Here is a 19,503-nt window from a genome sequence, read left to right on the forward strand (position 1 = left end):
GCTGGAGGAAAATCCTGCCCTAACATCATCCCTTTTCCCCCTCTTTCTGCCTCTTTGTCTCTAATTCACCTTAATTTAATCCTGATAGCATCGAGTGCTGTCGGCCTGCCTGGCAGAGCTGTAAGTCTCACAGTAGAATTAGCTTTCCTCCAGAAACATTTTGCTGACGGGGAGCACGGCTAAAATATGGCCTCTATTCCCCCACATGGCTGCATAGGGGGCTGCTTTGCATTTTAACAGAGCTTTGGTTTATTCTCTGGGACACACACAGGGAGAAAATCACACAGCAATGCAGAGTTCCCCCACACAAGATAAAAACTGCTTCTTTAACTGAAACTCAAGATTTACCAGACAAATTAGAAGTGATGGTTTGAGTAAAGCAGGGCCATGTGTCACTGTAATGGGAAAAAGACAAAACAAATATTGGTAACTTTAACATTAAAAACAGATAGAAATAAAAATAGTTGGGGAACAGAGCAGAATAAATAAAAAAGTTGTTTAAGTAAAGTCGGGCTATGTGTTACTGTAATGGCAATGTTTACTCAGAGATAAAATAAAGCAGGTTTCTAAAGGGAAAATAGGCAAGAAAGAAAAATAAGTAGTTCTTTAACAACTAAATGAAGAACAGATCTCTTGGAAATGGTTGCTAAAGAAAGGGCTATACGTCACTTGGACAATACAGCTTCAATGGGTGGTGCGACAACAACCATGGTAGTGGGCTGAGTCTGCAACTTACAAGTATTTTCAGTTTCACTGTCGAATATTTGTTCCAATTATGTGAGTAATCATTATGTTAAAACAATGTTTTTCAGGTTTTTATCCAAATAACAGTTAAAACCAAAAACACTAAAGATACGCATGAATTATAATATTATTATTAATTAAATTAATTTTCTGTTGATAAACCAAACAACCAATTGTTAGAGACAGTTCACCCCGACATCAAAATACATATATTTCCTCCTCCTTTTGTCCTTTACACTGGAACTAGATGGCACTTGGCTTGTGGAAATCACAACGATCAGAAATCATGACCCGGTTACTCAAAATAATCCACAGACCTCGTTTCGGGCAGTTTCATGTAGATACTATTTTCTTTCTTCCAAACTACACCACCCGAACGTATCATCACACAGGAGGAAATATGCATCTACTCATGGCTGAGTGGCTCGCGCTTATGACAGCATGAGACGTAAACATTAATGGCATCCTACTCGGCCAAGCTGAGGCCTTAGCTACCTCAGCAGTGGTAAGTGAGCTAGCAGCAGATGCACGTTTCCTTCTGTGCAGTGATACAGTTGGCGGGCATAGTTCAGTAGAAAGAAAATAGTTCTTACATGAACTGTCCCTTTAAGTACTATTGTAGAAATCAAACTGCCACATCACTGCTAATGGTAAAGATGACAGTATGCCTCACACGAACTAGTATGTACGCCTTGTCTGACCACGATCCCTTGCATCAAACAGCTGTGCTTCCTACAGCCAGAGCACAGTATTTAGTGCAGTCCGCAGTCAACGATCTTCATACAACAGTTCGTATGATATTCTACACAAATGCACACACAACAGTTTGTATGTTATCCTACAAGTTAGCACCCTATGAACGCTGTTATGTCCTTAATGTAATGTTAAGTAATTAACGTAGAGTTACTGATGTTAGGTTTAGGAAAAGAAACATGATGGCGACGTACCTTGAAATCACTCAAAGTTCACTCAACGTTCACACAGTTCCTTACATCAGTGTCCTGGGGAAAGTCCTGTTTTTTGTGACCCATTCAAGACCCCAGTGGACCGCTCAGGACTGCTTCCTTCTTTATTCCCGTCAGCGCATTGGTCACGTGATCGTAGCCTCCAAAATATGTGGGCCATGCTCATTTGTCAATTATGCCTACCCTCCACTAGGCACAGTGTAGACACCACGTTTCCGCAGCACTGTGTCCCGGCACCGGGACAGGACAGGGTAAACGCCGAATAAGCTCTACAGCCACCTGATCTGGGTGGTCTGCAGGAACTACAGTTTCAAAAGTTAATGCGGCTAGAAGGCTGTCTGTCAGCAAAGGCAACAGAAAATAAAAGGCAAGACATTTCGATTATAAAACATTGACATTTCACCACCTCTAAAAGGACAGCACTTTGAAATGTGGCGCTAAAGCTCACTGTGTCAGTGGAGTGCCAGACTACAACAAAAGGCCTCATGTATTTCATGTCATTTTGTATGTTTATTTTCCCTTAGGAGTGAACTGGTTAGTTACTGGTTAATGAGCGTTGGCCTATCCAAATGAAAATGAACTGTAAATGATATACCTACTCCTCATGAACAGGTGGCACTAACCAGGCTGAAATGAGAAATTTATGACTGTTTCTGTAGTTAGGAGGGTTTGGTGAATTTGACTTTGAACACATCAAAGTAGTGAGAGAGTTTTAGGACAGGATTAGAATAAGCACATTAATGCCCATGGTTCAGAAGAGCATATGCTTGTTTACATATGGTTGTAATGTTCAAGTGTCCACATACTTTTATAAAGTATCTTCAGCAGGGAGAAAAAATCAATGTCTGAACTGGATTAGAAACTTAAGTATGATGCTGCTTCCACAGGTGTCTTGCTTATTCAGCTTCTATAGCACCTCTCCCCTCTCTCCACCCCCCTCCCCTCCCTTAAACAAGACTCTTATCCTTTATAAAAATGATGTGAGGGCGCCGCCTCGGACAACTGCTCCCCTGACTTCATTTGTCTCTTGGCAAGTTTGATGGCGCTGCGTTTAAAAACCCATTCAATCTTATAAACCAAAAATTAAATGTAGTCGACTGTGATGGGCACTCAGTGCATCTGCTATTTATATGCTAATGTACACTCAGCCTGCCAAGGTCTGGCAAATTATTACTGCACAGCCATAAGTCAGGTGTATGGCAGAGAGGGGAGGGGCAGGTTAACCATCACACACACTCGCACGGAGGAGGAGAGAAGGAGTGAGAGGAGGATGTGAAAGCAGAGGGAGGAGGGAGGAAGGAGGAGAGGAGAACACGAGGAGGTGAAAAAGCCTTAAGAGATGTCTCCATTGTCTTCTCTGACAAGTTAATATAGCTCCCCACCTGGCAACACACAGACACACACACACACACACACACAGTGACTAAATCATTTCATTCTACATTTAAGGCTGAAATGGAAAATGTCTTTTGGGAATACTGTGTGATTCTAATGTCATCATTATCACAAGACATTTCCAACAGTTAGCTTAATGAACACATTATACACAAATGCATTTATAAACACACAGTCATATTCCTGAGAATGTCACACATAAATTACACACACACACAGATATGAGAAGTTCAGGAGGAACTAAAGACTGTGGACTGTGGACACTGTGCAGTTACTGCATGGTCTTGAATGTGCACTGAAAGATTACACATCTCTGCTCTCCTCCATTTTCTTGCACCCTGAACCTGATGTGCCATTTTAACAGAGGATAGGTGTCCTGCAGGACATCCTTAAAACCTTACATGATTTTTATGGAGTTCAAGCCTGACTTTGAAAGTGTTGGTGGTGGTCAAAGGTCAATCCAGAACTTTCTGGCCTGCAATAGATGACTGACTTAAAAGGTAAGGGTGTGTGCGCCAGCAACCTGTCAACACTGCTGTTCTAAATGGATTTTAAGAAACGCTAGGGTACATGAGAACAGAGTACCTACTTCTTTGGTACCAGCCAAAGTATGTCTGTGTTGAGTACAGAAAGGTGGCATCCAATGTCTGTTCAGACTCATTGTTTGGTCTACATCTTTCTTTATTTGTGATTTTAATCACAAACACGTAAAAATGTTGAGAAACAATGCAAATGCAAGCTAACTGTACATGCAGTTAACACTGTGGTGTTTTCATATTTAAGCTACTGTGGAACTTCTTGTCTCAAGCATATAGAATAACCACGCCTCTTTAGATGATATAAAATCCTCAAATCAAGGTTCTGGGAACAATGCCAATAAGATCTCATGACTGCGATGTTCTCAAAAAACTAAATATACGCGGTTTGAACTTATCCATAAGGCCTACAAATCCAGGCTCCTGATGGGCTAAGTAGAACAGTCAAACCTATTGGAGTTTCTGGCTCAGTAACTTGAGGTGCGTCTTTTCAAAACTTACTCTGAACAGACAACTTTCTGAATTTAGGGGGTTAATATGTGGAATTCTTTACCCACAGAACTCCAAATGAATCATGATGATGATCTATACAAACTCAAACTGCCACAGTTTCAGTCATGGTCCAGAATGACTAGGTGCTTTTCATTGAGTTTCATTTAACTGTATTTTTATTGCATTGGTGTTTGCCCTCTGTGCCATTGTGTATGTGTTTTCCTGTTCAGTCATGTGTATTTGTATAAAGGTACATCTAGGTATGGGCACTCTATTTCTACATTTCTATTTGAGTTACTAAATTGTATTCCTGAACAAATCAATCTGCAGTCCTGTTTTCATCATTACCACAGTTACAACACATTCTTTTCTTAAATTTGCTCTGCTACAGGGAGTGAAAGTCCACTGCCACTGATTGATTTCAACATATTTACAAACTAATTAGGCCTAAAGCTTCCACTGGAGTCTGACCTATTCAAAGCTTGATTTGCCACAACATCCCACATCTCTATTACTACCTTGCACTCCTGTTCATTACTACCCAGAAAGGATCCCATGGGATCCCACGCTAATGAGAAAAAAGCTTTCCACTCCCCTCGCTCTCGCTCCATAGCTTCTTCTCCGCTGCTTTACCCCATTATACTCCTCCAGCCCCAACACCCCCAAACACACACCCTTTGTCTCTGGGGAGCAGTCAGCTTATATGATGTATAGGGTGACATCTTTATTTCACTAACCTAGGCTGGCAGGTCTATTAGCCAGCCCAGAGCTTCCCAAACCTTTCCCTGTCAACGAGCTTATTCTCAGCTGTCTACTTCAGTTCCCCCTCCCAGCCTGTCTCAATCTGTGATCAAAACAGTCATTATTATACATTCTCGCCTACTGCCAAAGTGAAATTACACAGTGCTATTCTTCATTTTACTGGGGACTTCTGAAAGCTCTGGGTGGACACCCAGAATGTCCTGAGAAGGTGCAGCAGCCCTTCAACGACTCCTGGGGGTTGGTGTGGAGCCCAGTTTGGCCCTGCAGTCTGTGATATGAGACTGGTCCAGAGATCTCAGTGATAACCAGTAATCACCCCCCCCCCCCCACACACACACACCCACACACACACACACACACACACACACACACAGACCATGTGAGTCCCAGAGGATCCATCACTTCCAATTTAGAAACCATCTCCTTTTACTTTATCAGAGACCCCTGATGGAACTAGACTGTGTCCATAATGATTTACTAAATTTCACTCCAGCCGCAGAAACGCTCCACTCCATCCACTTTTGTGAGCCACATGACACTACAGGGTCTCATTTTTAAAATTACGATATCGCTTTTTTTTTCTTTCTTTTTTAATGTTTTTGCAAAACCTTCTAAAGTCAACTCATCCTAGGTTGTTCAACTTATGCCAAAGTGGTCTCCTGAGTGGTCCAATGAAAAAACAACAACAAATGACTCTTGATCATCAAACTTTGTCAGCAGTCAGAGAAGTTCTCTTTGCACCAACCTATTACAAATGAGGACATTTAGTTATATTCAAATTTAATTTATGTCCACAGACTTTAAACAATCTCTCCAACCTTACATATTTTCCTCATATATCAAATCTCAGCATGACGACCAAATTATCTGTGCAGTGCTTATGTTTTTGTCACTGGGCAAAATGGAGATGAATGACAAGACTCACTACATTAACATGCACAAAATATTCAGTTTTTTGCCCTTATTCTGAAAAAGACAATATTCCTACCAAAATGTTTACATGGTTGATGAAAATGAATATTCCACTAATATTCCAGTTTATTTGCAGCCGTGCATACTCTAATTAATGTGCCCTAACATGTTGTTTATCACTTCAGAATATGTAAAAGCTTTGACATTTTACTTCTGTGCATCAAAATAGGATTTTATCACAGTTTTCTACCAGTAGTGGACTAGTTGGACTGTGACAACAGAGCTTCCTTTTTTCATTCCTTTAAACCACCTTCTTGAAAAGGCCGATGCTGCCATATTTATCCAAAAACCTGCTGATATCTGAGTCATGCATTTTGTATAAAGGTAGGTGTATTTCTTCTTCTGATCAGAAATGTGGACGATTTTTTGGCATGTCTCTGAAAACCCCTGAAAACTGTTGGCTAGTTGGTTTGTGTATGACAGAGCCGACTGTGAACAGGCAAGAGACCGTGAGTTCCAAACAATTCCGGTAAAAACCCCAGTGGAGATGCATATTTCAAACTTGTTGTATGACTACATGTCCAAAGTATGCTATTAAAACCCGAATAATACCATCATTTTGGTCTCCATATGTCATGACTATATGTCACTGTTCAACGTCAAGATGATGTTGGCATGAGACATTTGGAAGATGTTTGATTTTGGATTCTTAACAACAAAACTGTGAACCAACAAAATATCAGCATCATCTGTCGCTAGTATTCTATGTTAATTCTCAGTTGGCATTAAACATTGTCCTGAATGTTAATCGCCCAACATCACAACCTATTTCCAACCAAATATCAACATTTGACTACGATTGTGGCCAGCTGCATGTCTGAGCATAATTCATGTTTATTCATCTTGGGAGGCAACAGTCCGACTTTCCCTCCAGTTTCTGATACCTCAACTCAAAATATTAGGCATAGAACTCACTGCACAAAACGAGGTTAATCGTTTATGTTGGATGTGGGCCCACATATTTGTGTTATGGCTATTATGGCTACAATACAGTACAACAAGCAACTAACTAAGAGTGTTGCACCATGTACATTTTGGTTTGCAGTATTAGGTACAGCCGGTCTGAGCTAGAATAGCTGTATCGGAAATGAGACCAGATTTTTTAAAGCTTATTTCTCCACCCTTGTCTTGAATTCTTAACTCAATTACCTTTTAAGTTTTATTCACCACATGCACTTCCCTTTATACTCCATTATGAAAGAATAACTGATTAACCAATTTTCTGAGGTGCAATAAACAGAACACCATGACTCCCTATGAACATAATGCATAATGAGGAGGAGCAGAGAAATAGTGGCAAAGAGATCAGGAGAAAAACATATTACTGTGTACAACTGAGAGAATGAGACACATTCAGACAATGAATGTACAAATGAAAAGGAGGGAGCGTTGGAGGAGAGAAATAGAGGGATAGTCTTTCTTTGTTTATCTCCAGTGAGAAACAGGCGGCCACATCCATTGTGCTGTGATAAGATGGGTTATCAGCAGTAAACAAGGCCTGGGCCTGTATGAATGGAGCCCGGAGTGACTGAATACACTCTTAAAAACAGATATGTTCAAATAAGTCTGCATGTCTTATCCTTTCCTAAACACAAGCCCATGTTTTCAGTTTGCAGCACTCAACGGATGCATATGGGATTCTCCTGCTCATAGCTCATACTGAAAACTCCCTTCAAACACATTGAGTCTTCCAAAAAGCTGAAAGCTGCCTGTATCCTGATACTGTGAAAAGTGTTTTTAAAGAAACACTTTCCTTGAGATACAAAATTGTTTAAGTAAACAAAGGTCTCAGTATGCTTCAAACTGAGACCATGTCTGAAGGCACAAGTATCTATGGCTGGCAGTGCAAAAAGCCTGTCATCAAAGAGAGGGACAAGATGTGATGAATCAAACAGATGGGAATAACAGACACACTTTCAGACAGCCTCTCCTCAAAGACATTAATGGCACTGCACTGTGTTGTCCACAGAATATGTGGAAGTTATTGTGTAAAGAATGAAAACTAGAATTGAATGAATTCCTACGTTACGGTGAAAAACATGTTTTGTGAGGACACAGTAATCTTGACCTTTGACCTATGACCACTAAATTCTAAACAGTGCGTCCTTGAGTCCAAATGGATGTTTGTGCCAAATTTGAAGGAGTTCCCTCAAGGCTTTCTTGAGATATCACGTTTCTGGCAATGAGACAGAACAGATCACAGTGACCTTGACTGTTGACCTATTACCAACAAAAGGTAATCACTTCATCCTAAATTCCAAGTGGTTGTTTGTGCCAAATTTGAAGTAATTCCCTCACCACATTATTCAGATATCACGTTCACGAGAATGGGACAGACAACCTGAGAACATAATGCTTCTACCCACACAGCTATTGCTGGTGGAAGGCATAAAAAAAAGGCTTGAGACCTTGACGAAAGGGTACAAATGGCCTTGGCCCAAGGCCCAGTGGGGGGCCATGCAAAGATCTACAGTTGACCCTTAAATTAGAGTACTACAAGTGCAACACTTCACTTACTGACATATATCACTAACAATACATTTATATGTATTTGCATGATAAATACATTAGCTGTTATCATTAAAACACATTTCAACTTGTCATCTGATACCCCACCGCGCATGATTATTGTGAGTATTTTCACATTTTCACAGTGGGGATCAGATATGCAGAACATACATGTTCTTTTCAGGCTAAGATGCAAAGCGAACTGCAGCCTGACCAAATGACAACATCTAAAAAATGATTTTGACGTTATAATGTTATCATCTAAGGGATTTGCTACTTCAGGGACTACAGGTCCTTTGCGGCTCAACCCTTTTTCACCAGTGGCTACACAATCTAACATTGTTTGGATAAAGTTTTGGATCATTTTTGTTAAACCACAAACAGCCCCGAAATCGCCATCACCAAAACCCAACAGACTCAATAAACAGTAATTTAAGTGTGTATAGAGCCAGCATATTTTCACATCTAAATAGGTGAATATTAGGGACTTTTTATAACCAAACCAGAGCTGATGATTGTTAAAACAGCAGAAAAATTAACCAAGCTGTATTCTGTGAGATTTGTTTTGTTCCTGTCAACTTTGAATGAAGTGTGTTTTACAATGATAGAATACTTTTTATTTAAATGAAGTCTAGTGGCTTTAACCATGGTGATTTTGGGGCTGTTTCTGGTTAAATGAAGAGGATCTTACTTTTTAAGAAAAAGGTATGTCTCTGAATCCTTCAATAATCTTGTCAGACACTAATAATAACAATCTGAGCCTGTCAGTGGCAAAAACAAGCCCTTTGAGTGGAGGTACACTGATGGTGTGAATATGCCCTGAGTGTTCACACTGCAGCCTCGCCGCTACTCTCAACTTCTACCAGAACAATGCCAAAATTTTTGTTTCCATTGGTCACTTAGACACAAAGACATAGGAAATATGGCCCAGCTTGAATAATACCCCCTAAATCTGGATTTTTAAGTTTATTTGATGTGCAGACAGCTACACAGCAACTCTTCAGCGTGGTAGCAAATGCTTTATTTTCCACCTCAGCGTAAAAGTATGTGACGTTTTGCGGACATTCCCAAAAATACTGACTGTATCTACGGCAAGTGACCCAATACTCTAACCCAAACCAGACTCCAGAACATCAGGGGCTGGCTGATGTTGGCCAGCTGCCCTTTACACATACTGAGAGGCTAATGTTTGGTGTGGGGCAACCAGAATGATCATCTCATTTTGCAACATGCCAGAAGCAAAGGGTGTCACAGCAATCACCTGCAGTTATGGCTTAGATCAGCCACTAGATGGTGTCCTTTAAAGAAATCTCTCCTCATCCTTCCTTGGATGAAGGCAAATTAACAAAGAAAAAGTCTCAGTGTGAAGTAGCTTAACTATCTAGCCATTTTTACCAACTGCTACACTGGAGCTTGCTAAATTAGCATTAACATTAGACTGGAACAAAGACCATCAACAGCCATTCACATGTTATATGTTAGCTTTGGGAACCTTTGCTGACACCAAACAGTAAAATATTCAGAGCCCATGCACTGAACAGTCGGCCGCAACTAAATAAGAAACGTCTTCCAACTTCATGTAAATGCTTCTGCACTCAACCCTCCCTCTGTCTCATTCTCTCATTCAATAAACAAGCCCTCTCTATCTGCCTCCATAACACTCCTCTTCTCTCTCTCCGGCTCCCCCGTTATGGGAGACTATATTGAGAGGCCCGTTGAGAGAGAAACCAATCGTGTGGTGTGTCAGTGGCCCGATAGAGAAGGACCCAGTAATGGAAGGCCTTTTAAGGCTAAAAAGGAAAAGCTAATTATGATAAAGGGGCTGTAAGTTGTGTGGTTATCGCAGTGCTGGGCCTGCTGGTGCAGCAGACTGGTCCCTGACAGTGATAACCAGGCAGAGCGAGACGGCCGGCGCTCTGTCACTGTCACTCTGCCGCTCTGTTCAGCTAAAGATGGATTCACACACTACAACTTTTATGCCTTTTTTTTCTTCAAACGCATAAAGCGGTTTGCATTCACTGATCCTTTAAAACCTGAAACTGCAGGCTGCTGTCCATTTCTCTTGGATTTTCTTCGTCTCATCTTTTTTTCTATCTCTCAGCACTGCAAGTACCCCACCTCTTAAACACAGACATTTCAGCACCAATTAAAACCTCTCAAATAAGCAATTAGTTTGAGTAAAAAAGCTTTCCAAATGGCAAGCTCCATGACAACACTGCTCTGTATGTTTGTTCCTCCATTTTGGGCCAGCTCAAACTACAGCAGAATGGCGATGCTAAGCTAGATATAGAGGCAGCCAGATAGACATATCAGCTGTCAAGCCATGGGGCACATTAGTGGTAGTGAAGTGAATGAATGGGTACATCCTCCCCCTTGCTCCCCAATTTCTTCTCTCTGTCTCTGATGCATTATGCATTATGGCTGTGCCTTGCTATCTCACCTCTCCCAAATGTCTTTACTATTAATATTTCCATCCTCCCTCTCTCTGTCTCTATTATGATGCTTCCCTCTCGGGGCTCACAGAAATGCAGAAATGAACAGAGACATTTACAGAAGAAAACAGGAAGAGGACAGTTTTTAGAGCCACAAAAATTAATACAGAACAACAATAGGGAGGTGTTTAAATGAGACCGAAGTGTATAGCACATAATAATGAAGAGGGCCAAATGAACTTGCAATGAGATTTGGTAATATACCTTCCTAGCATGATGTTTTTCATCTATCTCTGGTAGAAAGCAAGCAAAGACAATTTAATCAATTTAAGCTTGAAAACTTGCTGAAAAAGGAATCAGGCTATATTTCACAGTGTGTCTTGTACCAGCTGAGTAAAAGTCTTAAGTGGACTTCATTATGAACTGGCTTCTCATCTTCCAGATTTCCAAACTTTAAAGACCAGCCAATCGGTTCCACTTGAGCAGCAAGCATCACTGCTGAGTGGTTACAAGCATCTGAAAAAGCAGTTCTTTCTATGGCCACTAGATGGTGCAAATGAAAACTAAAGCTCCACTGAGACAAACATTGAATCCTCAGTCAAATACCAGAGCACCAGCTATGAATTCTCTTTAGGTGAAACCAGCAGCTCTATAGCTCGCTCTGTCAGTCTGTTGGTTCACGAAAATTTCCCCACCCTGTGGAGACCACATCTCTTGCCCTAAGTGGCTGAAATTTGGCATTAGGCCAAATGTGTGTGTGTGCGTGTGTGTATCAACGGGAGAGGCCCATAACTTCAAAATAGATTTATTTACTTGTCCAAAATTTTGTGGAAAGATTGGTCATGAACCAAAGGATAGCTGATCAAAGAAGTATTTCACTGCTAGAAAGATGGTCTTTTCATTCAAAATTCTACTTGTGTAAGACTCCATTAAAAAAAATCGCTTTCCAAAATACAAAGCAAAAGTTTCAGCAGTAATTTAATTTATTTCAATATGTTTTGGTTCAAGAATCACTGTTTCACTATTGAGATATTACAGCTGTGGCCATAGAATATGGGAATTTAGAGGAGAATGAGAAGCCAGCTGATGTGGTACTTTGTGGTGGTGTTTTTGTGGAAGCTCAGACTTGATCTAGCCTGATGGACTCAGACAGAGAAGGATCCAGCTATCAATACATCACTCCTCTGCAGCTTTGTGTCTAACTAAATCATCTCATGTGAATGGGACATCTGAACTGTGTGTAGTGATGTTGTCATCCTATTTGATTTGTAGTAGGATGCTGCCATCTGCTGGCCATCCTCTATACTAGCAAAATATAAACATAAATACTGTATATACTATAGGTAAATATCAGGTGTGTTCTTGTCTTGTACAATGTAAACATGGGTAAAACTGAAGTGTGTCAGTGCTATAAAGTGTTTATTTTCCTTGACCATTAACTATAAGTGAGTTCCCTCGATGACTGCTGGGTGTGTCTGAGACATGACCTATGAGCTAACCATAGCTCTTTATTTGACATACAACTATTCACATATTTTTGACAGACTGCAGGGATACAAATTTTGCTTTATTAACTTGTTTCAAAGTAAATGTCGTGTGCACACATGTGGGAACTTGTTTCCTACTTGTCATGTGTTAGTGAGGTGACTGTCCAGGCAGATTACTTCAATCAGCTCAGCTACCAGTTAGAATGTATAATTGTATATCACTCACCACTTTGCGGTGCCTGGTCTTGTAATCAATGTGAAGCTCTTTGTGTTTCTGCAGGGCAGCTTCTAAAGATCTCTTCAGATCCAGCGCCCTCCTTAACAGCTGCTGCTCAGCACCTGACTTAGTGAAGACCTACACATACACAAACACATGCACATGCCCATACGAACAAAGGGAAGAAAGGTTAGACAGGCAAACCTGTTACTGAGACAGTTGGACAGATCTGAGGCTTTCCTCAACAACCAATGAGAAATAAGATAAAACAGAAACTAAAATTACCACCACAAGTTGCAGTTACAGTTTACAATTATGTCTACAAAAATATGGATGCTTCACCCACATCTTCCTCCCAAAGTCTCATCACTTTATCATTTTATCCTAATGGGCCTTTGTGTGAAACATTGTCATAATTAGCATATGAATTCTTACATTATTGCCAAAAACATGTTTTTTGAGGTCACAATGACCTTCACTCTTGACCTTCAACCACCAATTCTCACATTCACGAAAATGAGATTTAGCCCAAATGGACGTTTGTGCCAAATTTCAAGAAATTCCCTTAAGGCGTTCTTCTTCTTCTTCTTCAGAATGGGACGAACAGACAGACAACTTGAAATATAATGCCTCCAGCCAGAAATAAGGCTCTAGTCTAACAGCAGCAGTTGCACCATTATTATTAGTACTAGCAGTAGAAGACGGAGTGATATAATGGTAGCATTAGCATTAGTAACAAGTGGGTTGTCTTCTCATCTTGCACACTAATTTCTCTTCAAATACTTCAATGTAATAATTTATTACATGTCTACATATTTGAACTTGGTGCATTTGTACTAACCTGAACCCAGCCCTGCACAGCTGGTAGGTGTTTAGTTGTTATCAGTCTATGGAGGTCTATCACTGTGGAAACCACTGCCTCATTATCCTCTGTCTCCTTAACATGAAGACCTGTGAAAGAGACAAGGAAAGAAAGCAAAGAAAGAAACATTTCACTCACTGATACAGTCAGTTCAGAATGAAGTATTTCATTCCTAAGAAAAAATTCCAGAATATATATCACTCATACACTGATACCACTTAATTAGCCGCTTGCAAATTAACATGAGGGAAACTATTTGTTAACAATCACCTTGTGTTATAGTAGTCTTAATTGTCTGACACTGTTTGAATGCTTTGTTTGTTAAATTACAAACAGCAACACTATTACTGCACAAGCAGGTGTTCCTAACAAACTGGTCCAGGAGTGTGTTCATAGGACTGGTTCATATCTGAATTCTTTCAAAGCTGGTGCCAATAACACAACTCAGTTTCCATACCAATACCAAAAGAACACTTTTTCAATATCTTAAATAGAGAATATAAATGTGTATTTTTACAAAAACGAGTTCAGTCTTACACTCCTCAGCCACTAGCACGCTACTCAAATGTTAAATGTTTTCTGAACATAAGCAGGCAATGCCTAAAAAGGATTCAGCCTAAATAAAACTGTCAGTGGTTCACAGACTTTTTTCATTGAAAAAATATTTGAAATATTTGAAATTCAACCAAGTACCTCCTGACCAGTGCAGAGCATTTTTGATAGAAACACACCATGGACAAAACGGGATTGGCCTTAGTGTGGCAGTTGACAGTTTACAGCATTTAATGATTGTATTAAAAATAGAAATACCGAATGTAAAATGGGGTTATCAAACACCAAATTCTAATTGTGTCATTCTTACGTCCAAGTGGATGTTGGTGCCAAATCTGAAGAAATTCCCTCAAGATGTTTTTGAGATATCATGTTCACAAGAATGAGACAAATGCAAGATCACAGTAACCTTGACTTTTGACCACCAAAGTCTAACCAGTTCATTGTTTGGTCCAAGGTAATATTGTGCCAAATCTTAAAAAGTTCCCTTAGGGTGTTCTTGAGATATCACATTCCCAAGAATGTGACGGATGCAAGGTCACAGTGACCTTTGACCATCAACTTCTGATCAGTTAATTCTTGAGTCCAAGTGGATGCCTGCGCCAAATTTAATGAAATTCCCTGAAGGCGTTCTTGAGATATCAAGTTCACGAGAATGGGACGGACAACACAAAAACATTATGCCTCGGACCATGGCTAACGTCAGTTACTTGGACAATTTTTGACAATTTTGCTACATTTAAGTGGGAATCAGGTAGGTATTGAGGTTTGATTCCCAGCCGTGAGAGGGGTTAAGTATATTGTGTATATTCATACACACTGAGTTTCCGGTTTATTAGGTACACCTAGCTAAATGTATTAGATCAAATTAAATGAATAATAACGCAAACATATATTAGATTTGTAATGTTAAATTATGAGACTGTTGCAGACAGCTGTCAGGGACATAGCTTGTCATTTAAGACACTGTTAGCATCATAGTTTTAATAGTAATGTATTACAGCATGACTGGAGTTGATATAAGCTGTGTACCCACCAGGACTGAGCTTCAGCTGCAGACTGTAGGAGTGAGAGACGAGCCCAGAGTTACGAATAAACAAGTCTTCGTCATGAGAATCCTCCTCCTCTTCTTCACTACTTCCCTCCTCCTCTTCTTCACTGTCTTCCTCTTCTTCTTCCGCCCTCTGTGCTGTCTCCATCTCTCTCTTCTCCTCCTCCTGCTCGTTCCCGTCCATCCTCTCTGTAATCTCCTCCTCCTCGTCTTCAGAACTCTCCTTCTTTTCCTTTTTTTTCCTCTCCTCCCTGTTGTTCCTCTTCTCCTCTGTCATACCTTTATCTTCTTTTTCTGTAGTTTTCTCCTGACTGCTTCTGTTATCTTCCCTGTTCTCCTCCTTCTCTTGTACCATTCCTTCTCTCCAGTCATCCTTCAGGTCTTTGCTGCAGCAGGGCTGTTCATCAACTGATGGACATTCACTGGCTGGTTGGGAGCTGGGAGGGCTGCTATTGGCTGTCTGGATGTCTGTAAAGTCTAACTCGGGGAAAAGCAGGTTCATACAGGATTCCAGCTCTGTCAGCGTTGCCTCGATTTCCTGATACGACTCTGACAAGGAAACGATAGGGAGATATCCCATTAAAGCTTTGCTCCAGCTAGGAAACTGCTACAAAAACATACTAGAGCTTCATGGACGACATGGGATTTTAGGGGGTTTGTTACTATTACTAGCGGTAGTATTTTTGAATGATGTGGTATTTACCCAACATTTCTTTGGAGGCTGCCTCCACTCTCTCCTTATAGATCCTTTCCATTTTCCTCTGTCTCTCCTCCTCCCTCCTCCTCTCTGCTACCGTCCTGGCCTCAGCATCCTGGAAGTCCACCTGACAACACAGACGCATCACATCACTCACAACATGGGAAACAGTCCAAGTGATCAGCAACAGTAGCAGGAAAAACACAGAGTTAACATAGCATGTTGATGTCATCTAGTACCATCATTAGATCAGCGTTTAATTTGTCCATACCTTGGTTTATGATAGAGAGGGCCAAAATATACTAAAGCTCGAAAGCTTTTTTTCACTCCTGGGAAGTGTACTGTCTCAATACAGTGTGTCAATGCTCATGCTAAATTAAGAAGACCACTTGACTTATGACGTCTGCCTCACAGAGCTGCTAGCATTACATTATGGTGGCTCTCAATCTTGTAATTCATCAACAAAATGTCCAACAGGACCTGTTTAGATATTTACCCTCAGCTAACATGGAGCTATTGGACAGTTTGCCTGGTAGCAACAAAAGAAAGAGTATCCTACCTTCTTAATCTGTTTGAGAAAGTGGTAACCCAGTGCTAACTTCTTATATGCTGTCCCATAAGAGTCCTGCCATGATTGGACAGTCCGTATGGCCAGTGACCTCAGTTTCCTGGCTACCTCTTTAGGGGGAGGGAGAGGCTGTTCCGAGTCTGTCTCTACTGTCAACTCCAAGAAATCCTATGAGAGATGGACGATTCGACAGAGACAAGGAGAGGAGGAAAGGAAGAGAAAAATAAGAGAATAAAAACATGATTAATTTGCAAGAGCTGACCTACAATCCCAATAACATATGTTGACATTTTTAACTATCCAGGTACAAAGAGACATTTATTTCCATGAAAGACTTGGTAAAAAAAAAAGACTTGCACCAGAGTATGATAAGCTGACAGGTTACATTGGTGTGGAAACAAAATGATGACTATGCTCTGCTCTCTCTCTCTAACCAAATCAGGTTAACCAGTACACTGAGGCACTGTGGTGTTTGAGCTATTGGTCTACATGATGTCAGTACCTGGAAGTTGTCCACCAACAGCGTTCTGAAATGGTGTGATCTGGTGAAGAGCTCACTGGCTATCTGGAAGGCCGACAATCTGATCTCTGCATGTTCTTCGTTGAGCTGAGACATCACTGAATGGTACACGTGGTCTATGCAGTCATTAGACACTCTGTGATGAATGACAGACACAAAGTGAACACTATTAATGATTTGTCATTAAATTCTACATTGCCTGTATGAAAATATTGCAATAGTCATGTTATCCATATTCTTATAATTCTGCAAATTCTAATGTTACCATGATCGTCTCAGATGATTTTCCTCCCAAAAATCCTGGAGAAGGAGTGTTTAATACTGCTTCTATTCAAATGATATTTTTCTATGTTTTGGCTTCTTTCAGAAGTCAGTGTAAACCTGCTCACTCCAAGACCTCCATGGTGCACAGTTACTCATGCCTGAAATATCCCTGTGTGTAGTTATAGACATACTTGCAGATCTTCTTGATTTCCTTCATCTTGTTCTCGTTGAGCTGTGGCTGTCCTGACGTGGTCAGCTCCTCCACCAGCACTGACAGCCTGTCCCTCTGAGACAACTCCATCATGAGTCATTAACACACCTGTGAACAGGGACACACTGCTGCTGACTTAACAGAGTTTATCCAGAGTAAAAGTTCTCCAGCTAACCATTTCAACAAGACATAGGGCAAGAATATCTAAATATCCACAAAACTGAAAAAGTGAGATGTGAATCCTGTTGAAAACTATGACAGCTACATAAGTGATGAGGAGATGTAGACAGAAAGAAAGACTTAATGATGATGAGGAACTGTTGCTATCTCTGAGGAATGCTGGATCAAACGGTGAAACTATATAATGTACCAAGATCATCTGATGCTTGTTGAAGGCTGCCATGTAAAATTAGTACAAATACTTAAAGGCTGGCTCTGAAGAGAGCAAAATAACTACCCCATACAACCCCACTTCAAAAAATCTGAACTATCCCTTATTATTAAGGTGTAATAGACGGTGTAATTTTCCTGCTTAAAAAACAACTATACTACACTAGGCTATAATACATTTGGTGCATTACGAAGTCTATCATCCTCTGTGTGTACTCTGCTATGTTCTAGTTTTATAGAAATGCTTTGATGGCATGACATCTCACGATACTTACTACATTCACTGCACTAGGCTGTTATGATAATGCACGCGAGGTATAGGGGCAACACGCCATTACATGTATTTTATTTCCGAACCAGTTAGCCAGCTTCAGCTAACGCTACATTGCAGTGTACGTTAACTAATGTTAATAACGCTAACGTTAATTTAAGTGATTTACTATTTACATTTTACACACTTATATATTTTTATGAAATTTAAAAGAATAACACAAAGAAGGGAATGCCTAAAGATCCTATACACACGGTATCATTTCTAGATAGTCTATTGAAGTTCAGACTGAGCTAGAAAAGGATTTATGGGCTAGCACCTTGTTAGCTCCTACAGTGCTAACAAATATAAACACAGCCTGTCTCTTTTATCGGCAGGTAACTTTAGCTTGCCTTATAAAATACTCAAACTCAGTCAGTTACCTGGCTGTTAGCTCCGAGTGACCAAAGAAATACGTAGTCCATTCATGACAAAAGATATGAAATTATCGGCCGCTGTTTAGTACCATTTACAAACAACCTTTGATAACGCTGGTTATGTGAATTCCAATCTAATAACATCCCTATTTCCGTTACCGGCTTGTACTTCCGGCTATAATTTTCATAATAAAAGTATCAATAAGGATACGGACATTTATGGGCAATCTATGGGACACACCGACACCCGAGGCGAATAGAATAAAATTAACTAACAATAGATATCATATTGTAATAGATATCACCATGAAACTTTACAAGTTGATTACTTACAGTTAAACAATTATTTTTTTGTATCACAAGTTTTCTGAAATTTTATGTTTGAATATGCAAATAAGACATTATCTGATTAAATTTGCATTGATTTACATACATTTCCAGAAGAAAAATCTGAACATCTGGCCCCATTTTTTAGACATATTAGAGTCAAAGGTTTTTACAAAGGGCATATTGGATATCTCCTTTTATCCCTCCATAAATCAGAAAATACTGTCAACAGCCATAACAAAAAAATAAAATACAAAAAAAGTTCTATAAAGCAGGCTATGAATGATAAGTGAAGTGAAGTTTGGCGTATGTATGTCATAATGCACAGGAGAATTTTTGAGTGCGATAAAAACTCACTTTTAAAAAAGGGCCTTCAAAGATACATATTGTAAAATCCCATACATAAAAAAAAGCCACTAGGGTTTTTTGCTTTGTTTTGTTTTTTTGGTTTTTTTTTTTGTATAACAAGTTTTCTGATATTTTATGTTTATGGCATTATTTGAGTGAATATCAGAATCAGAGTCAAATGTGCATTTTTTTGTTTAAATTCCCAGTTAAGAAATCTTAACTACAATAAACACCTAAATATGCATTTGGAAGTTTTATTTCCACTCGTCTGAAAGAGAACATGTTATGGAGGCAAAATAGCCCAAAATTTCAAAATTGACCAGTGCATGAAAATACTATGTTTCACTTGTGGATAGATACAGTTGAGCATAATTAACAAGACTGAGACAATTCTAGTTTCAACTGGGATTCCACTTTTGTAAGTTGTTATAAGTTGTAGTTTATGGTGGTGGTGATGGTGAATGGCCACAGCTGTGTTCACTGAGAGGTGCATGTAAAATGTTGTTCCTTTGAAAC

The 19,503-nt window shown here is 39.9% G+C and overlaps 1 protein-coding gene across 1 annotated transcript in view; it reads right to left on the reverse strand.

Moving 5' to 3' along the window:
• The window catches only part of uvssa (UV-stimulated scaffold protein A), a 44,635-nt gene extending 26,179 nt beyond the window's left edge, over positions 1 to 18,456 (reverse strand). Inside the window, exons 1-8 of the mRNA XM_033633647.2 lie at positions 18,319 to 18,456; positions 17,216 to 17,343; positions 16,743 to 16,896; positions 16,232 to 16,408; positions 15,679 to 15,799; positions 14,961 to 15,524; positions 13,352 to 13,461; positions 12,520 to 12,648 (exon numbers count right to left, since the gene is read on the reverse strand). Of these exons, the coding sequence (XP_033489538.1) occupies positions 12,520 to 12,648; positions 13,352 to 13,461; positions 14,961 to 15,524; positions 15,679 to 15,799; positions 16,232 to 16,408; positions 16,743 to 16,896; positions 17,216 to 17,328 (1,368 nt within the window). The 5' untranslated portion in view covers positions 17,329 to 17,343; positions 18,319 to 18,456. The remainder of the gene's footprint in view (positions 1 to 12,519; positions 12,649 to 13,351; positions 13,462 to 14,960; positions 15,525 to 15,678; positions 15,800 to 16,231; positions 16,409 to 16,742; positions 16,897 to 17,215; positions 17,344 to 18,318) is intronic.
• Between the last annotated feature and the right edge of the window lie 1,047 nt (positions 18,457 to 19,503).

The sequence above is a fragment of the Epinephelus lanceolatus genome, chromosome 7 (genome assembly GCF_041903045.1).
Source record: "Epinephelus lanceolatus isolate andai-2023 chromosome 7, ASM4190304v1, whole genome shotgun sequence".
NCBI classification, from domain to species: domain Eukaryota; kingdom Metazoa; phylum Chordata; class Actinopteri; order Perciformes; family Serranidae; genus Epinephelus; species Epinephelus lanceolatus.